This window comes from Lithobates pipiens, unplaced genomic scaffold (assembly GCF_037356315.1).
Source record: "Lithobates pipiens isolate NorthernLeopardFrog02 unplaced genomic scaffold, aLitPip1_a1.2 Scaffold_8, whole genome shotgun sequence".
Lineage (NCBI taxonomy): Eukaryota > Metazoa > Chordata > Amphibia > Anura > Ranidae > Lithobates > Lithobates pipiens.
Genome location: NW_027507903.1, coordinates 606,544,373 through 606,564,785, shown reverse-complemented (window position 1 = coordinate 606,564,785; position 20,413 = coordinate 606,544,373). Strand labels below are relative to the sequence as shown.

Sequence of the window (20,413 nt, the reverse complement as noted above, 5' to 3'; positions counted from 1 at the left end):
TTTATTTATTTTTATATTTTTATATCAGATCTGCATATACATTCCAAGTACCAAAGTTACAATACCCTATTAAATTAACTGAAATACGGATGATTTATCTCTATGTTTGGCCTCTCGACTTTGTTTTCCAGAATCCTACCACCAAAAGGCCCAAAAAATATCTGTTTGACATACATTCTAATTTTAGGCAATTTCAGTTGTTATCAGTTGTTACTTGTTATCATCTCCATATCTGCTAGTAACTGTATAGCCTTTACAAGTGTCTTCTAATAAACCAAACAAAATAACTAACAATTTATAAACACCCAAATAAAAAAATTGTATAACATCAATTTTCAAAATAGTTGTACATATCCATACATTCAATTTAAAGAAAAAGGGAACAAGAAACATTTGTGGAAAGGCGATTTAAAATTCACATTTGTTCTGATAGAAACATAGAAGAACTAATTTTGTCCCGAGCATGCTTGCACTTTTAATTTAACACAAATATGCACATTATGTGCTTTTTAAAAATGTTCTATCATCATAGTGTCCTTCTGCAGGTGATATAAAAAAAATATAGTTAATTGTATATACCCTTTAAAATGTTATAACATTACATTTAATTTGTTCTGCAGGTGATAAAATCAAATGTACATTTCATGTGGTTTGTACTTTTGCTTAGATCAAAATCAGGTTGTTAATAAAAGGTCTCTGCATAACTAACAGGTCTATGCAAAATATAAAGGAAGGTATCCACAACAAAAGAATATCAAGCTATTTACATATCAAATGCAATATTTTTATACCTACACTATAGAGTAGAGGTGGGCATGAGTCTATAAAGGATCAAAGTGCACTGTTTACACTCATACCTCATGGGCAAGTCAAAGCGCACTGTTTACACTCATACCTTATGGGCAGATCAAAGCGCACTGTTTACACTCATACCTCATGGGCAGATCAAAGCGCACTGTTTACACTCATACCTCATGGGCAGATCAAAAGAAGATGCCACTCTGTTCCCCAATACACATCATGGATGGTATAAGTTAGTGTGGGTAGTCTGGTAGTTTATTTCCCCCAAGAGAACCTGGAGTGATCAGACATGGACCCAGAACTTGATCACATAATCTGCACTGTCCTATCTCTTGAGGAAGACTACCCAACAATGTCTCCTCCCCTGAGGAATCTGAATTATCCATCTAGCCTCAATGGAGAACTGCCAAACCATCTCTCCATCATGAACATTTCAGGGCCACATAAGGTCTCAAATGTTTTAGTGCAGACTCTGCTAGAACTCTATTCCTATCTGGGTTACCAACAAGAAGAAGGTAACGGCAAAGGCATTAACCCAGACTTCTCTGAACAAATATCTAAAATTACATCAAGCAGGAATGGCCAAGAAAATCTTAGTCACAATCAAAACCAGAAAGTATTAAAAAGTAAGCATTTTCAAATTTTCTTATTCCTCTTACTTCCATGTTATTCTTATTTGTTGGCCTAAATAGGGCATACATATGACATATTATTTTACATTCCTAAAATTACAGAAGAAAAACATTTACATTTTTGTCTAAAATTAAGAAACACTTTTTATTATTATTTGCTTTAAATATATATATATATATATATATATATATATATATATATATATATTCTCATTTTCGGTGTGTTTTTTTTTTATATCAGATCAGCATATGCAAGGCAAGTACAAAACTTACAACACCCTATTATACAAACTGAAATATAAGTGATTTATGTCTATATTTGGCCTCTTAAACTTTAAAATGACTTTTCCCAGGATCCTACCACCAAAAGGCCCAAAAAACTTCACTGTCAAAACCTAAAAATCTGGTGTATCACTTACCTGTAATATTTTTGTTTCTTTTACTATTTTGCTGCATCTGCTAGTGTTCAAGGTATCTATTTGCTGACTTTTCTGTTTCAAATGTTACCTTTTAGAAAATATTTTTTTGTAAATAGTTTTAGTTACACTTTATATTCTGTGATTGTGATATGCCTAAAGAAATTGTACATGAGTCCACATCTAGAAGAATTCCAATGGCAAGAGTATTAAGGATGAAAAAACTTGATGGACATATAGTCAACAGTAATCTATCTATCTATCTATCTATCTATCTATCTATCTATCTATCTATCTATCTATCTATCTATCTATCTATCTATCTATCTATCTATCTATCCTACTATCTATCAATCCATCTATCTATCTATCTATCTATCTATCTATCTATCTATCTATCTATCTATCTATCTATCTATCTATCTATCTTTCTATCTATCTATCTCTTTCTCTCTCGTTATCTGTCTCTTTGTCTTGATCCAATTTTACTTCTCTAAAGAAATATTTATATTAGTCCTTTTTTGAGACGTCAATGTGTTTATCAGTTTGAAATTTTATTTTGTAACATTTTTATTATTGTTTTTCTATCTCCTAAATCAAGTTTTCATGATGTTTGAATTTCCTTGTGTTTATTTCTAGGGAAGTTGGAAGAAGATCAGTATGAAAGATGCAAGCAACCCAGAGTCAATATTGAGGATTTCCAGAACAGCAACTCCAAATCACAATGTAGAAAGAGGACAAACTTCAACGAGGAGCAGACTGCCTTCCTGATCAATGAGTTTGATCGTAACCCCTATCCAAGCTTCACAAAGAGGTGCCATATTGCCAAGATATCTGGGGTTTCTGAACCCAGAATACAGGTAGAAACCTATTTCCTTTTTAACAAAATAGTTTAGTTAGTATTAAGTTGTTGTATATTACACTATTTTAAATTTTACAGTCTTGGCACTTAACTTTCTGCTGTATATTTCTTTGTTTTATACATTTTAATGGGAATCAAATAAATTGCCCTCTGCTGTAACACATTTGGTTCTCCTCCTCCGTTGGAGTACTGCATTTTATAGAGCGGGAACGGTAATTCCAGATTTCATATCAACTGCCACCTTCTGGTGAAATCTGGACTTGTGGGATGACAACTGAGAATATCGTTCTGTGTCAGAATTTTTATATATCTGTGATGCTTCAATCATTCAATTCTTGTACATAACAGCTGTATGAAGGAGATCTGTGTGTGTAGGCAAAATATAAAACATATTCACAAATTTTCTACAATATACCTTTCAACATTTTCGGTATCTTAAATATTTTTGTTGACCCTGTCAGAAATCCAGTGATTACTTAGCTTCCTGTAGTGATCTGCTAAATTTGCACTAAAATCTTAACTATTGTTTCCTACCCAGTTTGTCTGTAAATGACAGAGCACATCCCATCTGTGTTATGGAGATAAGGAGAGGGAGAGGTGTAGGAAATATACTTCCAAAACATCTGAGCATAATAGGAAATGTACTTCCAAATTATTTGGGCTGCCAAGGTTCACCATTACAGCCCTAGTTGTTCAAGTCACTTTTGATTCCTCTTGTGATAACCTTTTATACAATAAGCATAAACTTTTTATATGTTACAGTGTATAGATGATTAATGAGAATTTATTTTTACATGTTGCAGGTTTGGTTCCAAAACAGAAGAGCAAGACATCTCTCAAAAGATATGAAATCCCAAATTGCCCAGGGTAGTCAGTTCTCAACTCCCAGAGATCTTCCCCACATTGTTCAGAATCCATACCAGAATCCACAAATCGATGGACAGTTCCAGATCCCAGGAAACATGTGGATGCCAAATCCACGTCAAGGACTTATTTAATGTTATTTTATTTTAATATGTGATTGTTACAAAGCTGTGATGATTTAACTGATATATTGTGGTTTGCACTTAGTTTAATTTATAATAAAATATTTTCTTATCTTTTAAAATGGGTTGTTGTTGAATCCTTATTATTTTATAAATGATCTTAAAAGTTTTGTTACTTTTTGAAACAGTTGCATGCAAGTGTCACACATATGTTTTTATATGGTATATGATCTCATTTATAAATAGAAAATGTTAATTTGTTCAAAAATTACATATTGGAAATTTTATCTGGGACTAAAACAGCAATATTTTTTGTTTTCATAACATTTTATTGAAAGGGACATTTGAGATTCCCATAGATCTTCCTCACATCTTTCAGCAGCAATACTAGAATTTACATATCAATGGACATTTCCAGATCCCAGGAAACATTTGGATGCTGTAAATGCAGCTTCAATTCCATGTCAAGGACTTACCTGATGTTATTTTATTTTAGTATGTGATAAAAAACTATGATTTATTATTATTTTTTTAATTATAGTAACTTATAAAGCGCTGTCAATTAACGCAGCATTTTACATATACGTTGCACATTCACATTAGTCCCTGCCCTCAAGGAGCTTACATTCTAAGGTCCCTATCTCAAATTCATACATGCATATGACGGCCTATTTGTACTTTTGCTTAGATCAAAATCAGGTTGTTAATAAAAGGTCTCTGCATAACTAACAGGTCTCTGCATAACTAACAGGCCTATGCAAAATATAAAGGAAGGTAACCACAACAAAAGAATATCAAGCTATTGACATATGAAATGCAATATTTTTATACCTAGACTATAGAGAAGAGGTGGGCATGAGTCTATAAAGGATCAAAGTGCACTGTTTACACTCATACCTCATGGGCAGATCAAAGCGCACTGTTTACACTCATACCTCATGGGCAGATCAAAGCGCACTGTTTACACTCATACCTCATGGGCAGATAAAAAGCAGATGCCACTCTGTTCCCCAATACATATAGTCAGGTATAGGGACATTGATTACAGTAATTCAGATTTCATGAAACATTTTGTGTTCAATATTTAATTTCACGAAACATAAAATACGTGACATTGGGACCTTAAAGTGTATGCCAAGACAAAACATTTGTTTCTGGTTTTGGATAGAGTGGCAAAGGATTAGAAGCCCTTCCTGGCTTTTGTCTGCTACCTGGGAATCAATGAGAGAGATTTACTCTTACTTCCTGTTCTGCTAACAATGTTTACAAGACAGGAATTCATTGAAAACATGAAGCAGGGACAGGTAAAAATAACAGGGGTCCTAGCTTTCCAAAACTCGAATAAAGAAAAACTATTTTCAGTTTTGTCTGAAATAAAGAAAAAAATGTAGTCTGGGCATACATTTTAAACTTTTTTTCATTTATTTGCATTCATTTTATATACAGAAATTAATTATATATTATTTTGCCAAAAGTATTGGGATGCCTGCCTTTACACCCACATGACATTTGATGGCACGCCCAGTCTTCGTCTGTAGGGTTCGATATTGAGTTGGCCCATCCTTTGCAGCTATAACAGCTTCAACTCTTCTGGGAAGACTGTCCACAAGGTTTAGGAGTGTGTCTAAGGGAATGTTTGACCATTCTTCCATAAGTGCATTTGTTAGCTCAGGCACTGATGTTGAATGAAAAGGCCTATCTTGCAGTCTCCGCTCTAATTCATTCCAAAGGTGTTCTATTGGGTTAGGGTCTGGCCAGTCAAGTTCCTATATTCTCATTTTATTTATTTATTTTTATATTTTTATATCAGATCTGCATATACATTCCAAGTACCAAAGTTACAATACCCTATTAAATTAACTGAAATACGGATGATTTATCTCTATGTTTGGCCTCTCGACTTTGTTTTCCAGAATCCTACCACCAAAAGGCCCAAAAAATATCTGTTTGACATACATTCTAATTTTAGGCAATTTCAGTTGTTATCAGTTGTTACTTGTTATCATCTCCATATCTGCTAGTAACTGTATAGCCTTTACAAGTGTCTTCTAATAAACCAAACAAAATAACTAACAATTTATAAACACCCAAATAAAAAAATTGTATAACATCAATTTTCAAAATAGTTGTACATATCCATACATTCAATTTAAAGAAAAAGGGAACAAGAAACATTTGTGGAAAGGCGATTTAAAATTCACATTTGTTCTGATAGAAACATAGAAGAACTAATTTTGTCCCGAGCATGCTTGCACTTTTAATTTAACACAAATATGCACATTATGTGCTTTTTAAAAATGTTCTATCATCATAGTGTCCTTCTGCAGGTGATATAAAAAAAATATAGTTCATTGTATATACCTTTTAAAATGTTATAACATTACATTTAATTTGTTCTGCAGGTGATAAAATCAAATGTACATTTCATGTGGTTTGTACTTTTGCTTAGATCAAAATCAGGTTGTTAATAAAAGGTCTCTGCATAACTAACAGGTCTATGCAAAATATAAAGGAAGGTATCCACAACAAAAGAATATCAAGCTATTTACATATCAAATGCAATATTTTTATACCTAGACTATAGAGTAGAGGTGGGCATGAGTCTATAAAGGATCAAAGTGCACTGTTTACACTCATACCTCATGGGCAAGTCAAAGCGCACTGTTTACACTCATACCTCATGAGCAAGTCAAAGCGCACTGTTTACACTCATACCTCATGGGCAGATCAAAGCGCACTGTTTACACTCATACCTCATGGGCAGATCAAAGCGCACTGTTTACACTCATACCTCATGGGCAGATCAAAAGAAGATGCCACTCTTTTCCCCAATACACATCATGGATGGTATAAGTTAGTGTGGGTAGTCTGGTAGTTTATTTCCCCCAAGAGAACCTGGAGTGATCAGACATGGACCCAGAACTTGATCACATAATCTGCACTGTCCTATCTCTTGAGGAAGACTACCCAACAATGTCTCCTCCCCTGAGGAATCTGAATTATCCATCTAGCCTTAATGGAGAACTGCCAAACCATCTCTCCATCATGAACATTTCAGGGCCACATAAGGTCTCAAATGTTTTAGTGCAGACTCTGCTAGAACTCTATTCCTATCTGGGTTACCAACAAGAAGAAGGTAACGGCAAAGGCATTAACCCAGACTTCTCTGAACAAATATCTAAAATTACATCAAGCAGGAATGGCCAAGAAAATCTTAGTCACAATCAAAACCAGAAAGTATTAAAAAGTAAGCATTGTCAAATTTTCTTATTCCTCTTATTTCCATGTTATTCTTATTTGTTGGCCTAAATAGGGCATACATATGACATATTATTTTACATTCCTAAAATTACAGAAGAAAAACATTTACATTTTTGTCTAAAATTAAGAAACACTTTTTATTATTATTTGCTTTAAATATATATATATTCTCATTTTCGGTGTGTATTTTTTTTATATCAGATCAGCATATACAAGGCAAGTACAAAACTTACAACACCCTATTATACAAACTGAAATATAAGTGATTTATGTCTATATTTGGCCTCTTAAACTTTAAAATGACTTTTCCCAGGATCCTACCACCAAAAGGCCCAAAAAACTTCACTGTCAAAACCTAAAAATCTGGTGTATCGCTTACCTGTAATATTTTTGTTTCTTTTACTATTTTGCTGCATCTGCTAGTGTTCAAGGTATCTGTTTGCTGACTTTTCTGTTTCAAATATTACCTTTTAGAAAATATTTTTTTGTAAATAGTTTTAGTTACACTTTATATTCTGTGATTGTGATATGCCTAAAGAAATTGTACATGAGTCCACATCTAGAAGAATTCCAATGGCAAGAGTATTAAGGATGAAAAAACTTGATGGTCATATAGTCAACAGTAATCTATCTATCTATCTATCTATCTATCTATCTATCTATCTATCTATCTATCTATCTATCTATCTATCTATCTATCTATCTATCTATCTATCTATCTATCTATCTATCTATCTATCTATCTATCTATCTATCTATCTATCTATCTATCTATCTATCTATCTATCTATCTATCTATCTATCTATCTATCTATCTATCTATCTATCTTTCTATCTATCTATCTCTTTCTCTCTCGTTATCTGTCTCTTTGTCTTGATCCAATTTTACTTCTCTAAAGAAATATTTATATTAGTCCTTTTTTGAGACGTCAATGTGTTTATCAGTTTGAAATTTTATTTTGTAACATTTTTATTATTGTTTTTCTATCTCCTAAATCAAGTTTTCATGATGTTTGAATTTCCTTGTGCTTATTTCTAGGGAAGTTGGAAGAAGATCAGTATGAAAGATGCAAGCAACCCAGAGTCAATATTGAGGATTTCCAGAACAGCAACTCCAAATCACAATGTAGAAAGAGGACAAACTTCAACGAGGAGCAGACTGCCTTCCTGATCAATGAGTTTGATCGTAACCCCTAACCAAGCTTCACAAAGAGGTGCCATATTGCCACGATATCTGGGGTTTCTGAACCCAGAATACAGGTAGAAACCTATTTCCTTTTTAATAAAATAGTTTAGTTAGTATTAAGTTGTTGTATATTACACTATTTTAAATTTTACAGTCTAGGCACTTAACTTTTTGCTGTATATTTCTTTGTTTTATACATTTTAATGGGAATCAAATAAATTGCCCTCTCCTGTAACACATTTGGTTCTCCTCCTCCGTTGGAGTACTGCATTTTATAGAGCGGCAACGGTAATTCCAGATTTCATACCAACTGCCACCTTCTGGTGAAATCTGGACTTGTGGGATGACAACTGAGAATATCGTTCTGTGTCAGAATTTTTATATATCTGTGATGCTTCAATCATTCAATTCTTGTACATAACAGCTGTATGAAGGAGATCTGTGTGTGTAGGCAAAATATAAAACATATTCACAAATTTTCTACAATATACCTTTCAACATTTTCGGTATCTTAAATATTTTTGTTGACCCTGTCAGAAATCCAGTGATTACTTAGCTTCCTGTAGTGATCTGCTAAATTTGCACTAAAATCTTAACTATTGTTTCCTACCCAGTTTGTCTGTAAATGACAGAACACATCCCATCTGTGTTATGGAGATAAGGAGAGGGAGAGGTGTAGTAAATATACTTTCAAAACATCTGAGCATAATAGGAAATGTACTTCCAAAACATTTGGGCTGCCAAGGTTCACCATTACAGCCCTAGTTGTTCAAGTCACTTTTGATTCCTCTTGTGATAACCTTTTATACAATAAGCATTAACTTTTTATATGTTACAGTGTATAGATGATTAATGAGAATTTATTTTTACATGTTGCAGGTTTGGTTCCAAAACAGAAGAGCAAGACATCTCTCAAAAGATATGAAATCCCAAATTGCCCAGGGTAGTCAGTTCTCAACTCCCAGAGATCTTCCCCACATTGTTCAGAATCCATACCAGAATCTACAAATCGATGGACAGTTCCAGATCCCAGGAAACATGTGGATGCCAAGTCCACGTCAAGGACTTATTTAATGTTATTTTATTTTAATATGTGATTGTTACAAAGCTGTGATGATTTAACTGATATATTGTGGTTTGCACTTAGTTTAATTTATAATAAAATATTTTCTTATCTTTTAAAATGGGTTGTTGTTGAATCCTTATTATTTTATAAATGATCTTAAAAGTTTTGTTACTTTTTGAAACAGTTGCATGCAAGTGTCACACATATGTTTTTATATGGCATATGATCTCATTTATAAATAGAAAATGTTAATTTGTTCAAAAATTACATATTGGAAATTTTATCTGGGACTAAAACAGCAATATTTTTTGTTTTCATAACATTTTATTGAAAGGGACATTTGAGATTCCCATAGATCTTCCTCACATCTTTCAGCAGCAATACTAGAATTTACATATCAATGGACATTTCCAGATCCCAGGAAACATTTGGATGCTGTAAATGCAGCTTCAATTCCATGTCAAGGACTTACCTGATGTTATTTTATTTTAGTATGTGATAAAAAACTATGATTTTTTTTTTTTTTTAAATGATAGTAACTTATAAAGCGCTGTTAATTCACGCAGCATTTTACATATATGTTGCACATTCACATTAGTCCCTGCCCTCAAGGAGCTTACATTCTAAGGTCCCTATCTCAAATTCATACATGCATATGAGGGCCTATTTGTACTTTTGCTTAGATCAAAATCAGGTTGTTAATAAAAGGTCTCTGCATAACTAACAGGTCTCTGCATAACTAACAGGTCTATGCAAAATATAAAGGAAGATAACCACAACAAAAGAATATCAAGCTATTGACATATCAAATGCAATATTTTTATACCTAGACTATAGAGAAGAGGTGGGCATGAGTCTTTAAAGGATCAAAGTGCACTGTTTACACTCATACCTCATGGGCAGATCAAAGCGCACTGTTTACACTCATACCTCATGGGCAGATAAAAAGCAGATGCCACTCTGTTCCCCAATACATATAGTCAGGTATAGGGACATTGATTACAGTAATTCAGATTTCATGAAACATTTTGTGTTCAATATTTAATTTCACGAAACATAAAATACGTGACATTGGGACCTTAAAGTGTATGCCAAGACAAAACATTTGTTTCTGGTTTTGGATAGAGTGGCAAAGGATTAGAAGCCCTTCCTGGCTTTTGTCTGCTACCTGGGAATCAATGAGAGAGATTTACTCTTACTTCCTGTTCTGCTAACAATGTTTACAAGACAGGAATTCATTGAAAACATGAAGCAGGGACAGGTAAAAATAACAGGGGTCCTAGCTTTCCAAAACTCGAATAACGAAAAACTATTTTCAGTTTTGTCTGAAATAAAGAAAAAAATGTAGTCTGGGCATACATTTTAAACTTTTTTTCATTTATTTGCATTCATTTTATATACAGAAATTAATTATATATTATTTTGCCAAAAGTATTGGGATGCCTGCCTTTACACCCACATGACATTTAATGGCACGCCCAGTCTTCGTCTGTAGGGTTCGATATTGAGTTGGCCCACCCTTTGCAGCTATAACAGCTTCAACTCTTCTGGGAAGACTGTCCACAAGGTTTAGGAGTGTGTCTAAGGGAATGTTTGACCATTCTTCCATAAGTGCATTTGTTAGCTCAGGCACTGATGTTGAATGAAAAGGCCTATCTTGCAGTCTCCGCTCTAATTCATTCCAAAGGTGTTCTATTGGGTTAGGGTCTGGCCAGTCAAGTTCCTATATTCTCATTTTATTTATTTATTTTTATATTTTTATATCAGATCTGCATATACATTCCAAGTACCAAAGTTACAATACCCTATTAAATTAACTGAAATACGGATGATTTATCTCTATGTTTGGCCTCTCGACTTTGTTTTCCAGAATCCTACCACCAAAAGGCCCAAAAAATATCTGTTTGACATACATTCTAATTTTAGGCAATTTCAGTTGTTATCAGTTGTTACTTGTTATCATCTCCATATCTGCTAGTAACTGTATAGCCTTTACAAGTGTCTTCTAATAAACCAAACAAAATAACTAACAATTTATAAACACCCAAATAAAAAAATTGTATAACATCAATTTTCAAAATAGTTGTACATATCCATACATTCAATTTAAAGAAAAAGGGAACAAGAAACATTTGTGGAAAGGCGATTTAAAATTCACATTTGTTCTGATAGAAACATAGAAGAACTAATTTTGTCCCGAGCATGCTTGCACTTTTAATTTAACACAAATATGCACATTATGTGCTTTTTAAAAATGTTCTATCATCATAGTGTCCTTCTGCAGGTGATATAAAAAAAATATAGTTCATTGTATATACCTTTTAAAATGTTATAACATTACATTTAATTTGTTCTGCAGGTGATAAAATCAAATGTACATTTTATGTGGTTTGTACTTTTGCTTAGATCAAAATCAGGTTGTTAATAAAAGGTCTCTGCATAACTAACAGGTCTATGCAAAATATAAAGGAAGGTATCCACAACAAAAGAATATCAAGCTATTTACATATCAAATGCAATATTTTTATACCTAGACTATAGAGTAGAGGTGGGCATGAGTCTATAAAGGATCAAAGTGCACTGTTTACACTCATACCTCATGGGCAAGTCAAAGCGCACTGTTTACACTCATACCTTATGGGCAGATCAAAGCGCACTGTTTACACTCATACCTCATGGGCAGATCAAAGCGCACTGTTTACACTCATACCTCATGGGCAGATCAAAAGAAGATGCCACTCTGTTCCCCAATACACATCATGGATGGTATAAGTTAGTGTGGGTAGTCTGGTAGTTTATTTCCCCCAAGAGAACCTGGAGTGATCAGACATGGACCCAGAACTTGATCACATAATCTGCACTGTCCTATCTCTTGAGGAAGACTACCCAACAATGTCTCCTCCCCTGAGGAATCTGAATTATCCATCTAGCCTCAATGGAGAACTGCCAAACCATCTCTCCATCATGAACATTTCAGGGCCACATAAGGTCTCAAATGTTTTAGTGCAGACTCTGCTAGAACTCTATTCCTATCTGGGTTACCAACAAGAAGAAGGTAACGGCAAAGGCATTAACCCAGACTTCTCTGAACAAATATCTAAAATTACATCAAGCAGGAATGGCCAAGAAAATCTTAGTCACAATCAAAACCAGAAAGTATTAAAAAGTAAGCATTTTCACATTTTCTTATTCCTCTTACTTCCATGTTATTCTTATTTGTTGGCCTAAATAGGGCATACATATGACATATTATTTTACATTCCTAAAATTACAGAAGAAAAACATTTACATTTTTGTCTAAAATTAAGAAACACTTTTTATTATTATTTGCTTTAAATATATATATATATATATATATATATATATATATATATATTCTCATTTTCGGTGTGTTTTTTTTTTATATCAGATCAGCATATGCAAGGCAAGTACAAAACTTACAACACGCTATTATACAAACTGAAATATAAGTGATTTATGACTATATTTGGCCTCTTAAACTTTAAAAATGACTTTTCCCAGGATCCTACCACCAAAAGGCCCAAAAAACGTCACTGTCAAAACCTAAAAATCTGGTGTATCACTTACCTGTAATATTTTTGTTTCTTTTACTATTTTGCTGCATCTGCTAGTGTTCAAGGTATTTATTTGCTGACTTTTCTGTTTCAAATGTTACCTTTTAGAAAATATTTTTTTGTAAATAGTTTTAGTTACACTTTATATTCTGTGATTGTGATATGCCTAAAGAAATTGTACATGAGTCCACATCTAGAAGAATTCCAATGGCAAGAGTATTAAGGATGAAAAAACTTGATGGACATATAGTCAACAGTAATCTATCTATCTATCTATCTATCTATCTATCTATCTATCTATCTATCTATCTATCTATCTATCTATCTATCTATCTATCTATCTATCTATCTATCTATCTATCTATCCTACTATCTATCTATCTATCCTACTATCTATCTATCTATCTATCTATCTATCTATCTATCTATCTATCTATCTATCTATCTATCTATCTTTCTATCTATCTATCTCTTTCTCTCTCGTTATCTGTCTCTTTGTCTTGATCCAATTTTACTTCTCTAAAGAAATATTTATATTAGTCCTTTTTTGAGACGTCAATGTGTTTATCAGTTTGAAATTTTATTTTGTAACATTTTTATTATTGTTTTTCTATCTCCTAAATCAAGTTTTCATGATGTTTGAATTTCCTTGTGTTTATTTCTAGGGAAGTTGGAAGAAGATCAGTATGAAAGATGCAAGCAACCCAGAGTCAATATTGAGGATTTCCAGAACAGCAACTCCAAATCACAATGTAGAAAGAGGACAAACTTCAACGAGGAGCAGACTGCCTTCCTGATCAATGAGTTTGATCGTAACCCCTATCCAAGCTTCACAAAGAGGTGCCATATTGCCAAGATATCTGGGGTTTCTGAACCCAGAATACAGGTAGAAACCTATTTCCTTTTTAACAAAATAGTTTAGTTAGTATTAAGTTGTTGTATATTACACTATTTTAAATTTTACAGTCTTGGCACTTAACTTTTTGCTGTATATTTCTTTGTTTTATACATTTTAATGGGAATCAAATAAATTGCCCTCTGCTGTAACACATTTGGTTCTCCTCCTCCGTTGGAGTACTGCATTTTATAGAGCGGGAACGGTAATTCCAGATTTCATATCAACTGCCACCTTCTGGTGAAATCTGGACTTGTGGGATGACAACTGAGAATATCATTCTGTGTCAGAATTTTTATATATCTGTGATGCTTCAATCATTCAATTCTTGTACATAACAGCTGTATGAAGGAGATCTGTGTGTGTAGGCAAAATATAAAACATATTCACAAATTTTCTACAATATACCTTTCAACATTTTCGGTATCTTAAATATTTTTGTTGACCCTGTCAGAAATCCAGTGATTACTTAGCTTCCTGTAGTGATCTGCTAAATTTTCACTAAAATCTTAACTATTGTTTCCTACCCAGTTTGTCTGTAAATGACAGAACACATCCCATCTGTGTTATGGAGATAAGGAGAGGGAGAGGTGTAGGAAATATACTTCCAAAACATCTGAGCATAATAGGAAATGTACTTCCAAATTATTTGGGCTGCCAAGGTTCACCATTACAGCCCTAGTTGTTCAAGTCACTTTTGATTCCTCTTGTGATAACCTTTTATACAATAAGCATAAACTTTTTATATGTTACAGTGTATAGATGATTAATGAGAATTTATTTTTACATGTTGCAGGTTTGGTTCCAAAACAGAAGAGCAAGACATCTCTCAAAAGATATGAAATCCCAAATTGCCCAGGGTAGTCAGTTCTCAACTCCCAGAGATCTTCCCCACATTGTTCAGAATCCATACCAGAATCCACAAATCGATGGACAGTTCCAGATCCCAGGAAACATGTGGATGCCAAATCCACGTCAAGGACTTATTTAATGTTATTTTATTTTAATATGTAATTGTTACAAAGCTGTGATGATTTAACTGATATATTGTGGTTTGCACTTAGTTTAATTTATAATAAAATATTTTCTTATCTTTTAAAATGGGTTGTTGTTGAATCCTTATTATTTTATAAATGATCTTAAAAGTTTTGTTACTTTTTGAAACAGTTGCATGCAAGTGTCACACATATGTTTTTATATGGTATATGATCTCATTTATAAATAGAAAATGTTAATTTGTTCAAAAATTACATATTGGAAATTTTATCTGGGACTAAAACAGCAAGATTTTTTGTTTTCATAACATTTTATTGAAAGGGACATTTGAGATTCCCATAGATCTTCCTCACATCTTTCAGCAGCAATACTAGAATTTACATATCAATGGACATTTCCAGATCCCAGGAAACATTTGGATGCTGTAAATGCAGCTTCAATTCCATGTCAAGGACTTACCTGATGTTATTTTATTTTAGTATGTGATAAAAAACTATGATTTATTATTATTTTTTAATTATAGTAACTTATAAAGCGCTGTCAATTAACGCAGCATTTTACATATATGTTGCACATTCACATTAGTCCCTGCCCTCAAGGAGCTTACATTCTAAGGTCCCTATCTCAAATTCATACATGCATATGACGGCCTATTTGTACTTTTGCTTAGATCAAAATCAGGTTGTTAATAAAAGGTCTCTGCATAACTAACAGGTCTCTGCATAACTAACAGGCCTATGCAAAATATAAAGGAAGGTAACCACAACAAAAGAATATCAAGCTATTGACATATCAAATGCAATATTTTTATACCTAGACTATAGAGAAGAGGTGGGCATGAGTCTATAAAGGATCAAAGTGCACTGTTTACACTCATACCTCATGGGCAAGTCAAAGCACACTGTTTACAATCATACCTCATGGGCAGATCAAAGCGCACTGTTTACACTCATACCTCATGGGCAGATCAAAGCGCACTGTTTACACTCATACCTCATGGGCAGATCAAAGCGCACTGTTTACACTCATACCTCATGGGCAGATAAAAAGCAGATGCCACTCTGTGTATGCCAAGACAAAACATTTGTTTCTGGTTTTGTATAGAGTGGCAAAGGATTAGAAGCCCTTCCTGGCTTTTGTCTGCTACCTGGGAATCAATGAGAGAGATTTACTCTTACTTCCTGTTCTGCTAACAATGTTTACAAGACAGGAATTCATTGAAAACATGAAGCAGGGACAGGTAAAAATAACAGGGGTCCTAGCTTTCCAAAACTCGAATAAAGAAAAACTATTTTCAGTTTTGTCTGAAATAAAGAAAAAAATGTAGTCTGGGCATACATTTTAAACTTTTTTTCATTTATTTGCATTCATTTTATATACAGAAATTAATTATATATTATTTTGCCAAAAGTATTGGGATGCCTGCCTTTACACCCACATGACATTTGATGGCACGCCCAGTCTTCGTCTGTAGGGTTCGACATTGAGTTGGCCCATCCTTTGCAGCTATAACAGCTTCAACTCTTCTGGGAAGACTGTCCACAAGGTTTAGGAGTGTGTCTAAGGGAATGTTTGACCATTCTTCCATAAGTGCATTTGTTAGCTCAGGCACTGATGTTGAATGAAAAGGCCTATCTTGCAGTCTCCGCTCTAATTCATTCCAAAGGTGTTCTATTGGGTTAGGGTCTGGCCAGTCAAGTTCCTATATTCTCATTTTATTTATTTATTTTTATATTTTTATATCAGATCTGCATATACATTCCAAGTACCAAAGTTACAATACCCTATTAAATTAACTGAAATACGGATGATTTATCTCTATGTTTGGCCTCTCGACTTTGTTTTCCAGAATCCTACCACCAAAAGGCCCAAAAAATATCTGTTTGACATACATTCTAATTTTAGGCAATTTCAGTTGTTATCAGTTGTTACTTGTTATCATCTCCATATCTGCTAGTAACTGTATAGCCTTTACAAGTGTCTTCTAATAAACCAAACAAAATAACTAACAATTTATAAACACCCAAATAAAAAAATTGTATAACATCAATTTTCAAAATAGTTGTACATATCCATACATTCAATTTAAAGAAAAAGGGAACAAGAAACATTTGTGGAAAGGCGATTTAAAATTCACATTTGTTCTGATAGAAACATAGAAGAACTAATATTGTCCCGAGCATGCTTGCACTTTTAACCACTTTCAGACCGGACCATTTTGCTGGTAAATGACCAGAGGTCTTTTTACACTTTGGCACTGCGCTGCTTTAACTGGTAATTGCGCGGTCATGCAATGTTGTACCCAAACAAAATTTGCGTCCTTTTCTTCCCACAAATAGAGCTTTCTTTTGATGGTATTTGATTGCCTCTGCGATTTTTATTTTTTGCGATATATACGTAAAAAGACCGCAAATTTTGAAAAAAAATGATATTTTCTACTTTTTGTTATTAGAAAAATCCAATAAACTCAATTTTAGTCATACATTTAGGCCAAAATGTATTCAGCCACATGTCTTTGGTAAAAAAAAAGTCAATAATTGTATATTTATTGGTTTGCGCAAAAGTTGTCACATCTACAAACTAAGGTACGTTTTCTGGAATTTACGCAGCTTTTAGTTTACGACTGCCTATCTCATTTCTTGAGGTGCTAAAATGGCAGGGCAGTACAAAACCCCCCCAAATGACCCCATTTTGGAAAGTAGACCCCCTAAGGAAATTGATAAGAGGCATGTTGAGCCCATTGAATATTTTATTTTTTTGCCTCAAGCGATTGAATAATGACAAAAAAAATTTTTTTTTTTTTTTTACACAAAGTTGTCACTAAATGATATATTGCTCACACATGCTATGGGCATATGTGAAATGACACCTCAAAATAAATTCTGCTGCTTCTTCTGAGTACGGGGATACCACATATGTGGGACTTTTTGGGAGCCTAGCCGCGTACGGGGCCCCGAAATCCAAGCACCGCCTTCAGGCTTTCTAAGGGCGTAAATTTTTGAGTTCACTTCTCACTACCTATTACAGTTTTGAAGGCCATAAAATGCCAAGATGGCACAAAACCCCCACAGATGACCCCATTTTAGAAAGTAGACACCCCAAGCTATTTGCTGAGAGGCATGTTGAGTTCATGGAATATTTTATATTTTGCCACAAGTTGCGGGAAAATTACAAACTTTTTTTTTTTTTTTTTTTTTTCACAAAGTTGTCACTAAATGATATATTGCTCATGCATGCCATGGGCATATGTGAAATGACACCCCAAAATAAATTCTGCTGCTTCTCCTGAGTACGAGGATACCACATATGTGGGACTTTTTGGGAGCCTAGCCGCGTACGGGGCCCCGAAAACCAAGCACCGCCTTCAGGCTTTCTAAGGGCGTAAATTTTTGAGTTCACTTCTCACTACCTATTACAGTTTTGAAGGCCATAAAATGCCAAGATGGCACAAAACCCCCACAAATGACCCCATTTTAAAAAGTAGACACCCCAAGCTATTTGCTGAGAGGCATGTTGAGTCCATGGAATATTTTATATTTTGCCACAAGTTGTGGGAAAATTACAAACTTTTTTTTTTTTTTTTTTTCACAAAGTTGTCACTAAATGATATATTGCTCACGCATGCCATGGGCATATGTGAAATGACACCCCAAAATAAATTCTGCTGCTTCTCCTGAGTACGGGGATACCACATATGTGGGACTTTTTGGGAGCCTAGCCGCGTACGGGGCCCCGAAAACCAAGCACCGCCTTCAGGCTTTCTAAGGGCGTTACAGTTTTGAAGGCCATAAAATGCCAAGATGGCACAAACCCCCCCCCCAAATGACCCCATTTTGGAAAGTAGACACCCCTAAATTTAGGGGTACACTAGTGAGACTAGGTAATAAATGGCGGGTGCCCTGAAACTATAAAAAAATAACTAACCAACCAGCGTCACCTGTAACCGTTATATGGTGATCACTGGTGAAAGGGTTAACTAGGGGGCAATCAGGGGGCTTTATGCGGTAGTATATGGGGGTCCCTGGCGCTATAAAAAGCTGCGGCGAACCTAAATACCTACCTGCCTAACTAGCGTCACCTGTGACACTAATACAGCGATCAGAAAAATGATCGCTTATTAGGCTGGGTTCACACTGGAGCGATGCGGGAACGCCACGAATCCGCGGCGGGTTCCCGCATCGCATGCCTCCCGGCGGCAGTTCACACTGCCCTATGCGAACTGCTGGGAGTGTCAGTGAAATGTTAATGACACCCCCAGATCAGTTTGCATATCGCAGTGCGATCTGCAAACTTGGATCGCATGGTGTGAACACCCATGCGATCCGATTCTGCTGCGGACCAAAAAAAGGGTCCCGTGCGAGTTTGCGGCGGGTGCGGCGGGTGCGACACGAATTCAGCCATACTATCTGTATAGCTGAACTCAAATCGCACAGAGATCGGATGTGATTTGCACTGCAGTGCGGTGCGAATCACATTCGTTCTCATAAACCGCTGCAATGTGAACCCAGCCTTAGTGACACTGGCGACGGGGGGTGATCAAGGGGTTAAACCTTTATTGGGGGGGTTAGGGGGGTACCTTAGAACTAAAGGGGGCTAACCCTAACTGCCCTAACAGTTATTACAGTCACAAATGACACCCGCCGGGTGATCAGGGGGTTAAACCTTTATTAGGTAATAAATGGCGGGTGCCCTGAAACTATAAAAAAATAACTAACCAACCAGCGTCACCTGTAACAGTTATATGGTGATCACTGGTGAAAGGGTTAACTAGGGGGCAATCAGGGGGCTTTATGCGGTAGTATATGGGGGTCCCTGGCGCTATAAAAAGCTGCGGCGAACCTAAATACCTACCTGCCTAACTAGCGTCACCTGTGACACTAATACGGCGATCAGAAAAATGATCGCTTATTAGGCTGGGTTCACACTGGAGCGATGCGGGAACGCCACGAATCCGCGGCGGGTTCCCGCATCGCATGCCTCCCGGCGGCAGTTCACACTGCCCTATGCGAACTGCTGGGAGTGTCAGTGAAATGTTAATGACACCCCCAGATCAGTTCGCATATCGCAGTGCGATCTGCAAACTCGGATCGCATGGTGTGAACACCCATGCGATCCGATTCTGCTGCGGGCCAAAAAAAGGGTCCCGTGCGAATTTGCGGCGGGTGCGGTGGGTGCGGCGAATGGCTGAACTCGAATCGCACAGAGATCGGATGTGATTTGCACTGCAGTGCGGTGCGAATCACATTCGTTTTCATAAACCGCTGCAATGTGAACCCAGCCTTAGTGACACTGGCGACGGGGGGTGATCACGGGGTTAAACCTTTATTGGGGGGGTTAGGAACGAAAAATACCGACACGGAGGAGAGAATACATCACTTCCTCTCCTGTGTTTACATTACAGGAGAGGAAGTGATGTCACGAACGATTCCTATTCGTCGGGAGCGATCGCGAGGGGGTGGCCATGAACGAATGGCCGCCCCCTCGTCCGGGATCGCTCCCGCACGAATACCGACCGCCGCAGGCACCGGGCGGGGGTCCGATCGGGCCCCCGACCCGCGGGAAGGCAGGGACGTACAGGTACGCCCATATGCCTGCCCGTGCCATGCTGTCGACGTACATCGTCGTGTGGCGGTCGGGAAGTGGTTAATTTAACACAAATATGCACATTATGTGCTTTTTAAAAATGTTCTATCATCATAGTGTCCTTCTGCAGGTGATATAAAAAAATATAGTTAAT

General features: G+C 35.7%; 3 protein-coding genes across 3 annotated transcripts; all 3 read left to right on the top strand.

The window, feature by feature from the left end:
- Positions 1-1,090: 1,090 nt before the first annotated feature.
- LOC143962310 (homeobox protein siamois-like) lies at positions 1,091-3,709 on the top strand. Its single transcript, XM_077471612.1, has 3 exons — positions 1,091-1,427; positions 2,489-2,709; positions 3,515-3,709. Exons 1-3 carry the CDS (start codon positions 1,091-1,093, stop codon positions 3,707-3,709), a joined length of 753 nt encoding a protein of 250 aa, XP_077327738.1.
- A 2,898-nt stretch (positions 3,710-6,607) lies between these two features.
- Positions 6,608-8,155, top strand: LOC143962309 (homeobox protein siamois-like). The gene is made up of 2 exons (XM_077471611.1): positions 6,608-6,944; positions 7,998-8,155. Exons 1-2 carry the CDS (start codon positions 6,608-6,610, stop codon positions 8,153-8,155), a joined length of 495 nt encoding a protein of 164 aa, XP_077327737.1.
- Positions 8,156-12,039: 3,884 nt separating this feature from the next.
- LOC143962307 (homeobox protein siamois-like) lies at positions 12,040-14,671 on the top strand. The gene is made up of 3 exons (XM_077471609.1): positions 12,040-12,376; positions 13,451-13,671; positions 14,477-14,671. The coding sequence occupies exons 1-3, from the start codon at positions 12,040-12,042 to the stop codon at positions 14,669-14,671; spliced, it is 753 nt and encodes a 250-aa protein (XP_077327735.1).
- Positions 14,672-20,413: the final 5,742 nt, after the last annotated feature.